The 10,411-nt window shown below is 48.1% G+C and overlaps 1 protein-coding gene across 1 annotated transcript; it reads left to right on the top strand.

The window, feature by feature from the left end:
• The first annotated feature begins 762 nt into the window (after positions 1-762).
• Positions 763-6,696, top strand: LOC131478426 (vomeronasal type-2 receptor 116-like). Its single transcript, XM_058657682.1, has 5 exons — positions 763-1,056; positions 1,416-2,222; positions 2,606-2,836; positions 3,186-3,309; positions 5,783-6,696. Exons 1-5 carry the CDS (start codon positions 763-765, stop codon positions 6,694-6,696), a joined length of 2,370 nt encoding a protein of 789 aa, XP_058513665.1.
• The last annotated feature ends 3,715 nt before the right edge of the window (positions 6,697-10,411 follow it).

Below are 10,411 nucleotides of genomic sequence, written 5' to 3'. Positions count from 1 at the left end.
AGGTCTCAGCTGTGTGCAGGCAGGTGCTTAGGAAGTTGGCCGAGGGAGCAGTCTTGGGCCAGATGTACAAACCATGTGTGTACAACCTGCTCCATGGCCTGATGCTGTAGCACAGTGTGTCTGTGTGGAGCTACTGCTGACTGATTTCTGTTCTGAATGTTTCTAGACACAGGTGCATTGGTTCTGTTGTCACCATTGCTGTTGAACCGTTTTGATACAAAGTGATGTAAACTGTATTACTGCACTATCCTGGTATGTTACCCATTAGGCCCATTTGCTCATGGAAAACTAAGCTCATTTGTGTAGCTGTGTCAGCAACATTCTGTAGGAATTCCTAGCAGTTGTCCTTGATAGCACAGAGTGCCACATGCCTTCTTTGTGTGAAAGTCAGACAGAGCAAGAGACCAGAAAGCTCTCTCACCAGCCAGAAAGCTGGTTCACCTTCCACACTCCTGCAGATGTGGGGGCTGTGCCAGGGAAAAGCCATGAGCCAGGACACAAGTCAGCTCTCCCACGTGGGTGGCAGGGACACGGCCATTTGCACTGTCCTCTGCGTCCTCTTGGGCAGGTTCACTTTGGAACAGAATCTGAGCCTGGTCCTGGGTGCTGCTGAGCTGGATCCGAGCTTCCCAGAGGTATGCTCTCTGCCATGCCTCCTCCTCCCGCTTGAAGACTTTTGCAGGACCATGGACAGCACTGATCCAACTATTGTCTTCACCCATTATTCAGAAAGCTATAATTGTACATATATCCACAACCCCTATGTGCAGGATTCCATCCAAGAGTATCCAGCACATGTTGGCCCTGATGTTTGCTGTCGAGGAGATCAACAGGAACCCCCACCTCCTGCCCAACCTCACTCTAGGATTTGATCTCTACAATGCCATGCACAATGATATGAGGATACTGAAGAATCCACTCAGGTGGCTGACAGGGCTGGACAGAGGCATCCCTAACTACACATGCAGAAGAGGGGCCGAGGCTGTGGCGGTCATATCTGAGACTGGAGTTTCAGTGCATATAGGGATGCTGCTGGAACTGTACAGGATCCCACAGGTGAGGGTGCCTGGGAAAGGGGGAGAATAAAACCCATTCCCTTGGGACACACTTCTCAGACCTACAGGGTATATGGAAAAGGATATACACCCCGACCAGTGTGCCCTAGCAGGAGTGTGCAGGATCCCCGGGATCCGCTCAGGCAGCACAGAGCCCAAGTGAGAAGGAGCTGGGGGGTTTCTCTGGACATATGCTTCTGAGGACTGATAACCCAGAAAGGTCTCAGTCAGAGAGAGGAATGGAAACTGAAATATTCTCATCTTTCAGGCACTCCATGTACCATAATGCCCACTACATTATGGGAGGTGGTGTTTTACAGCAGTGCCGTCACTCATGTATTGTTTCATTTACTTCCTCAGTTCACAGTTGGCCTTTTCGACCCTCTTCTGAGCGACAGCAGCCAGTTTCCCTCCGTCTATCAGATGGTCCCAAAGGAAACTTCTCTGGCCCTCGCTATGGTCTCCCTGATGCTGCACTTTGGCTGGACGTGGGTGGGCTTGGCCATCTCAGAGCACCAGGAAGGTATGTCGTTTATGTCTGATCTGAGAGCACAGATGCAGGAGCATGGCCTCTGCCTGGCCTTTGTGGAGCTGATCCCAGTGGAGCACAATTATCAATCTGCATTAGATTATTCACCTGTATTTCGTATCATGGCATCAGCAGCTAATGTGGTTGTTCTATTCGGTGACTCGACATCATTTAGGAGCCTGAACTTTTACCTGGGATACTCTCAGATCACGGGGAAAGTCTGGGTCACGACTTCCCACTTGGAATTTACCAACACTGTACAACACTCACTGCTGAACACCTTCCATGGGACCCTCATCTTCTCTCACCACCACAGCGAAATCTCAAGTTTCCAAACCTTCCTACGAACAGCAACCCCTGCCAAGTACCCAGAAAACATTTTCCTTGCCCTGTTCTGGTCTCTGGCCTTCAATTGCTCCATTTCCCAAGCTGACTGCAGGACACTTCAGGGCTGTCCCCCAGATGCCTCTCTGGAACGGCTGCCCTGGAACCTTTTTGACATGACAATGAGTGATGGGAGCTACTACATATATAATGCGGTACATGCTGTGGCCCACTCTTTGCACAAGATGCTTCAGCACAAGTCGGAAGCACAGCCACCAGGGACTGGTGGGAAGGGGATGATTTCCCACTGGCAGGTAAGCTGTCTCCCTGGCCTGACAGGTGCTCCAGCTGATGTATTTCCCCATGGGATGCTTCATGTGGGTATGTGCCCATGCAGAGGACTCTCTGGTTCCATTCCCACAAGACATCCTGGAGGTGTGCAGTGTCTGGGAGATACAGGGACAGATGGGCAGAGGTTTCCATCCCCAGCCATGTGCCATGGACCAGAGAGTAGGTGCAAGGCCAGTACCAGGGCTGTGGTTGCAAAGAGCTGAGCTTCCCGTCCACTCAGTTCTGATCCAGCAGTCAGAGCATGTGTTCTTTCCTTTGTGTGACGCAGTTCATTGGGAGGCGGTGCTCACAGAGTCTGTGTCTTCACACGTGTCAGCGTTCTCACAGGATGATGTGCTTCTTTCAGGAAATGCACTCCATTCTCAAGAGCCTCCAATTTACCAATCCTGCTGGCGACCCTGTCAATTTGGACAAGAAAAAAAAGTTGGCTGCAGCATACGACATTCTCAACTTCCGGAATTTCCCCAAAGGACGTGGCCGTAAGGTGAAAGTGGGACACTTCTCCCCCTACAATCCACCAGGCCAACACTTGTCTCTCTCTGAGGAGTTGATAGAGTGGGCCACGGGGCTCACACAGGTGAGTTCATCATGCAGTTCCATCTGCAAACTCTGAAACCCTCAGCATGCGAATCTGTGCTCCCTGACCTCAGAAATCCCAGAGGGTCCTTAAACCACCCCCTCTTCCACTTCAGCATGTTCTCATGTTCTCATCCTCTGAAGGATGGAAAGTGTACACAACTTTTCCATGCAGGGTGTAAATCTATTTCCTTGCCTCCTGGCATATACAACATGCCATACACTCAGTGTCTTAGAAATCAAATATTCACAATTGAAATCTGTAGGATTCTCAAACTCTAAATCGCTCTCCTGGGAGTGTTTCCATGACCAGCTCCACCTGTGACCAACAGATGCATCATTCTCCACAGACCCCACGCTCGGTGTGCAGCCCCAGCTGTGGCCCTGGGTTCAGCAGGACCACCCGGGAGGGAGAGCCCACCTGCTGTTTTGACTGCACCCGCTGTCCAGACAATGGGATTGCCAATGCGACCGGTAAGCTCATGTATTTTTCATGAAGAAATTCTGCACCTGTCTGCTGTTCTTGCATTTGCCCCAAAGAAATATGAAGACTTGAGATACCACGAGAGAAAATTCTTTCTGCCTTCAGGAAGTAATTAATTGATACAATCAGGAATAATCCTCCTGATGAAGGAGCTCTGCCTGCTGCAGTGTTCTTGTGTTACCAAGAACATGCAGAAGAGATTGAATGACACAGGAAGACTGATGCGAGTGACATGGAGGGTAAAGCGTGACATGAAACAGGAACAGAACATCACATATGGAAGGGGCAGACAGAGCATCCAAGCGCTACGTATAACTAGCAAGTTAGATCAGTGAGAGCACACTCAACAAAGACCTTAGAGATAGGATGTGAACGTGAGAGAAAGTGAAGAAACCCTGGACAGAGTCTATTCAACAGTGTCAGGTGGATTCTTGTACAAAACGAGCAATATTATGAAGCACCAGGACGATGCTTCAGAAGGAAAGGATAAGGAACCAACTCTATGTGTGTGTGTGTTGTGTGTGTGTGTGTGTGTGTGTGTGTGAGAGAGAGAGAGAGAGAGAGAGAGAGAGAGTCCATTCATGCAGACGAACACTTCCAGATTTCTGTAAAGATTATGAATGTCAATGTTGAATTATAGTGATAGATTTATTCAATGTGTTGTAGAATCTACTTGAAATTCAAACTTCCTGTGGAGAATACTATGAGATATATCCAGAAAGCATTGAACAAGTCAGAGAGCCTCACAGTCAATGGATTGAGAACCATTAATCTGGTGTGATTGAATGCTGCCTGGTCACTTCAGCAATAGGAAGTTTGTAAGGTACTATTCCAGAAATATCCCCAAATAAGCAAGAGCATCGGTGCACATCCCAGAATTCAGCCTGGTTATCCCTGACTTAGTCATGCTAATAATAATGTAACTACAGGGAAAATGACTTCATAAAATCAGCGCTTCTCTGTGATGATTGACTGAACAATAAGAGCAGCATCTCATGAACTTCACAAGAGAAGGGGCAGTTTTCAATTCAAAATAATGTTCATTTGCACAGTATCAATGAAAGCAGGGATGGCTATGGCAATAGTTAGAAACCACATTGCTGTAAGAATGATGCGTGAGTGTCGCGTCTGTGACTAGAAGATCCACAGGAGGGATTGTTCAAAACAAAAGCAAACAAACAGAACAAAATGGGATCACTGGAAGGGAAGTTGGTAGGGTGTTATCATTTTGAAACGCTATTGCATTGAGATGGCATCACTCAGGCTAGTTCTACGAGTTAGTGATTGCATTCAGTAGTGACTGCATACAAGATGGAATGATTAAAAAAGGGTCATTTCTGCTACCAGTTCTGAGGCATTGGAAAGCAAAATGTCAAGGGTACCAGGATAGCCTTGAGAGATGAAATGCCCCCAAATCATACTGATTGCATGTTGGAACTCTTGTGCCACTTGGTAACTTGATGAAGTGAAACACAGCCAGGAGGGGGGGGGGGTGGAGACTGAAATCAGGGGAGTGGCAATACATCCCCAAGGCTGAGACCACGTAATGTGGAAAACAACAATAGGCTTCCAGGAGATTCACAGGTGGAATGTGATTTCAGTACAAGTTCCAGTGTGTCCTGTAGAGGAAGCATGTTAAAAGGGGCTGGCTTGACCCCCTTATGGTTTTCTGGAAGGTAGACCAGTTGCCTCACAGTGGTTTCCATTCAGGGTTGGCCCCTTGCATGTTGTAACCCAGGTCATCCCTTGGTAGATGCTCTGCTTTTAAACATGTATGTATTTGCAGAAAGTGGATACAATCCACATTATCAGCAATACAGAACTGGGATTTTGCCTCTACACTGCTTCCCACCCTTACTCCCCACACAGGCTTCTAGTACATCTCTTCCCATACTTGCTATTAAATATGGTCAGGCGCTTTCACCAACTGACACTGAAACTCCACCATTCCCTAGCCCATCACATCAGTGTGGGGGCCGTGGGTGGTTGGTTGAGTAGGATGTGAGGGAAGGGAGAGAAAGTATACTGTTAAAATAAGGCAGGAGGAAGCTGCCTGCTCATGCCAAACATGAGGATGCAACAAGAATGTATGGCACACATATGACCATGGAAACTTGTACCTCCAAGGTCTTCCCAACAATGAATTTGCAAGTGTAGTGATGAAAAAGTTTACGGCATACTTTTTAAACCAGCAAGAACTGAACCAGAAGACTTCATGGAATTCTTAGAATACTCAGTATTGTAACCAGCACACAGGCTAGCAAGAAGCATGAAGGAATGACTGGTTTCCAAATAATGGGGAAGAGGGCATTACTAATTGCCACTTCTTCCTAATCCTTTCATGCAATGACCTCTCTCCAACAACAGTTAAGGCCTAGTCACCCAAGTGGCCACAGAGAGGGGCCTGTGAATCAGAGAAAAACAACTGGATGTGGGCTGAAGCCATCTCTCCTTTCTCAACAGATATGGACCAGTGTGTGACATGTCCTGATAACCAGTATGCCAATGCAGAGCATGACCGATGCCTGGACAAGAAAGTGACCTTCCTGGCTTTCAACGATCCCCTGGGAATGGCCCTGGCCTGCATGGCTCTGTCCCTCTCCGTCCTCACAGCTGCTACCCTTGGAGTCTTTGTGAGGCACCAAGACACACCCATCGTCAAGGCCAATAACCACAACCTCAGCTACATGCTGCTCATCTCACTCCTCCTCTGCTTCCTCTGCTCCTTCCTCTTCATTGGCCGTCCCAACACAGCCACCTGCCTCCTAAGACAAATCACATTTGCCCTGGTGTTCACACTGGCTGTTTCTGCTGTGCTGGCCAAAACCATCACTGTGGTTCTGGCCTTCAAGGCCATGAAACCTGGAAGGACCATGAGGCGATTGCTGGTGTCAGGAGCCCCAAACGCTGTCATTCCCATCTGCTTCCTCATCCAACTGACTCTCTGTGGCATCTGGCTGGCAACATCTCCTCCCTTTGTGGACACAGATGCACTCTCTGAGCATGGACACATCATCCTCTTGTGCAACGAGGGCTCCATCACTGCCTTCTACTGTGTGCTGGGCTTCCTGGGCTCGTTGGCCCTGGGCACCTTCACTGTGGCTTTCCTTGCCAGGAAGCTGCCTGACACGTTCAATGAAGCCAAGTTCCTGACGTTCAGCATGCTGGTGTTCTGCAGTGTGTGGGTGACCTTCCTGCCTGTGTACCAGAGCAGCAAGGGGAAGGTCATGGTGGCCGTGGAGGTCTTCTCCATCTTGGCCTCTGGTGTGGGTCTCCTGGGCTGCATCTTTGTCCCCAAATGCTACATCGTTCTCCTAAGGCCTGAGAAGAACTCTCTGAAAGGATTCAGGGATACTCATTCTAAGAGCAGCTCCTAAGGCTGTCTCACAATGTTAGGGTGGTAAACCAAGTTGACACACCTCTGCCCCTGTTTCCGGATGTTATAGACTGAGGTGACTCAAGCTCATGAGTGATCATGTCTGTCCCTCTTTGCAGTTCAGTGTCACAGTGTTCCTAGCCAGGCATTCCGAGATAGATACACATCACGCTGCAGGCTGTACAAGTCTCAGTTCTTTCTATTGCCTTCTGCCTTGCTTATTCTTAGCTGAAAAACACTCATTATTTTTATCTTCATAAATACATGAACTCTCACTTCTGCCTGTTCTTCTCCATTGGTCTTTTATATTCAAGTGAATATTTTTAATCTCTCATTTTTGGCCTTTAATTTGTTTTTGATTATTAATTTACATGTGTATGATATATTGTCCTCAAACTCCTTAAAATAAATATCATTATCAAAGATTAATAATATTCTCATTGTCAAGCACTGATTTTATTTACTAATACAGCTGCTCTGAGGGGTTTCCGGACGACCCCGATGGTCAATGCGAGGGAGGGTGGGGATCTAGGGATGTAACTAGGCTAGGACCAGAGAAAGCTCTCCTCCCTGGTCCCTAAGGAAGTTTATTGTTCTGTTTCTGCAGACTGCTCAGGGCTCCTGCTTGTCGTCCCGATGATGTTGGTTTCTGCACGATAGTGTTTGGACTTCTTCCATCCCCTGTGAAAGCTCCAGCTGGGTGGTGGATGACCTCAGAGTTCTCGGCCTCTGAGGGTACTCCCATCCCCCATGGTCTCCTGGGCAGTTGGGATGAAGTCCTTGCTGCTTGTTTTGATAGTCCATGGTGAGGATCTTGGAGTCTTCAGGGTTGGGATCCGAGCCTCCTCCTGTCCACCTGCTCCACTCTGGAGTGCCCCCTGCTCCTTGCACATGATCTCCTGTTAAGAGGCTGTCAGGATCGCTCCCGATTCCCCCCTCATGCCTTTGTAGCTTTACTATTGTCCAGTGCTGACTCGAGTCTGTTGTCTATGAGGTACCAGATTTGATCTTGTTGGGCTAATATTACGCATTTCCCTCACACTTTTGAGGGGGATGGAAGATTTCTCTGCATTCCCTCCCCATTATGGAGTAACATAGGGTATTAAGGGTGTTTCAGGTTTTACAGTTTTTTGATGTAGATCATAAGCAGTCTGACATTAATTGTTGATTTATAGATTACATCGCATTATCTTGTATTGGATACAGGCCATTGGAGATTGCATTCATTGAGGACTTGTGAGGAGTGAACCAGCAGAAGAAAGATGTGTTTCTCTTTCTCTCCTTCTTTCTATAAATCTGCCTTCCCAAAAATAATAAATAAACTCATAAAGGTGATTTGTGGTTTCACGATAATCAGGAAAGAGATGCATTTGTGGGTGTTTGTACACCCAAAACTGGTGCGAGATCAGGGTGGACACAAGGAACAATTGTGCAACTGCGTCCTCCACCTCTGGTCTTTGGGAGGTTTCAAGCTGGAATATTCCTGCAAGATCTTACCTGACCCCTTTCATGGCCACTGGATTACTGAAGTGGTTCCTTGACGAGGTCATGGGCCCACTTCTCAGGTGCACTCCTCCCTGGGGTATTGCTGTCCACGCAGTTGGACAATGTGATGGCACTGGGAGCTTCTGATGTTGATTGGAAAACATGTTTTCCATCTTGTGTTTTTCACCTGGACAGGATGACGCACGTGGAGGAGCCCAGGCCAGGAGGGCTCCACATTCCTCCACAGTGTCTGTACGCATTCAGTTGGAGGAGTATTAGCCTGGCCCCTCTGGTCCACAGGCAGTACACGCATGTGATGTATATGTGCACCTGTTACCCACTGGAGCTGAGCCATTCTAAAGCCAGGAGCCAGGAGCCTCTTCCAGTTCTCCCATGTGGGTGCAGGGTCCCAAGGCCTTGGGCTGTCATCCACTGTTTTCCCAGGCCACAAACAGGGAGATGTAAGGGAAACAGGACCGCCAGGATTAGAACCGGCACCCATTTCGTATCCCAGCGCATTCAAGACAAGGACTTCAGCCGCTACGCTATCGCGCCAGGCCCCCTCTCCCCATTTTTAAATTTTCGTGCTACATGCTAAATTGACTTTATACTCAAAGGCATTGTGCTCCAGTAAGTGACCTCCACCAGGTAAAATGTAGAGAGACCACTGTTCAGGAATACAATTAAGGAGTATAAACAATCATTAGATCCAAAAATGTCAATTGCAGTCAAAAGCATTGAAAATATTTTTCCCCTACTCTGCACGTTAACTACCACCCGTCAGAGAAAAAGTGACATTTTGTCTTTCGAGTCTGTTTTTGCCCTGTTTGCAGGGTTTTCTAGTTGCATCCGTTTTGTTAAGGTGTGTGTATTTCAATCATCCAGTGCTATAGTCGTTCGAGCTGCTGGGATCGTGGGAGCCCAGGTGATTCTTTCCTATGGCAGATCCATCTCCTTTGGGCACGTTTCCCAGAACTGTAATGGCCTGGTCCTATGGAAGAGCCACTGGTAGTTTTCTAAGGAGTTTCCATATTGTCTTGCACTGGGGTTACACCAGTTGCCATCCCTGTTAATGGTCTCTTGGGGTACCTTTTGTTCGCCAGCATTTGTTATACTTGGATTTGGGGATGATATCCTCTCTAACTGTGGTGAGATAACACCCTAGTGTGGTTTTTGATGGCATTTCCCTCATGCTGAGGGGTCCTAAGCACTTTTCCTTTCCCCGTGTCTGTTGGCTATTTTGTATTTCATCCTTGGAGAAAAGTCCACTGGTGTCCTTGCCAGTTTCACGCCTGGATTGGTTGAGTGTGTGGAGCACCGTAGAGAGCCTGGATGTTAACCCTTTAGGGATGAGGAGTTTCCACCATTTTTTGTGTGTCATTCTGCCAGTGGGTTGAGCATGCCCAGGGCCGTGCAGAAGTTTCTCAGCTTGATGCAGTCCAATTTGACTCTTTTTGCTTTTATTGCCTGTGCTTCTAGGTTTTTCTCCAAGAAGTCTTTGCCGATGTCTTCTGGTGTTTCCCTGTGTTTTCCTGTGCTACATCAATGGTTTCAGGCCTGAGGTCTGAATCCTCTCAGTGTTTAAACCTGCCAGCAGGCACCAGGGTCACCGAGGGTGAGACGACAGTATTCTGAGACCGTAAGAACCACCAGAGACAGGCTGATAAGGCATGTCCACTTTGCTATGCGCAAGTTACAGATTTTACAGGTTAATGGAAGGCAGAGGGCGTCTTTGGGCACCCCCACCCACTCACCAAACACACTTTCATTGGCTATAAGGCAGGTCTATTTCCCTTGACCTTCCGGTCATGTCAGAGGTCATGTGCACCTGTAGGAATGGAAGTTGTACCTCAGGTCCTGGGCAAGTAGGCAGTGACCCAGGCCCATCAGGTAGCAAGCAGGGGCCCAGAGGTGACTGCTCACAGAATCCTTGAAACACGACGAAGTGGTCTTTCTCTAGGGTGCAAGGTGGGTTTTGTCAAAAGAAGCACCATCCATTTTGCTAGAGACATCAGTGTTTGCATGCAAAGCATGAGTAAAGCTCACTGTGTCCAGGCCTGCTATAGTTTTCAGGCGTCTTCAGGGCAGAAGAAATAAGGAGATTGCTACAACCAAACAGGGCAGGGTTCTCTGAGACACCCTCCATGGCAAGCAAGCCTGTTTTGGGGAACAGAAAAAGCTGAAAAGCTTGACGTGCTTCTGGGTGATCAGAAAGTGGGGCAAGCCCAGCA

The sequence above is a fragment of the Ochotona princeps genome, chromosome 33 (genome assembly GCF_030435755.1).
Source record: "Ochotona princeps isolate mOchPri1 chromosome 33, mOchPri1.hap1, whole genome shotgun sequence".
Taxonomy (NCBI): Eukaryota; Metazoa; Chordata; class Mammalia; order Lagomorpha; family Ochotonidae; genus Ochotona; species Ochotona princeps.
The sequence above is the reverse complement of the archived record's forward strand: the minus strand, read 5'-3'. Positions and strand labels throughout refer to the sequence as shown.

What these genes read in the sequence shown, in the direction of transcription:
- LOC131478426 (XM_058657682.1), top strand. Translation starts at nt 763, where the DNA reads ATGTGCAGGATTCCATCCAAGAGTATCCAGCACATGTTGGCCCTGATG. An exon ending in AACTGTACAGGATCCCACAG is followed by an intron (nt 1,057 to 1,415) that starts GTGAGGGTGCCT and finishes TTACTTCCTCAG; the next exon opens with TTCACAGTTGGCCTTTTCGA. An exon ending in GGGCCACGGGGCTCACACAG is followed by an intron (nt 2,837 to 3,185) that starts GTGAGTTCATCA and finishes CATTCTCCACAG; the next exon opens with ACCCCACGCTCGGTGTGCAG.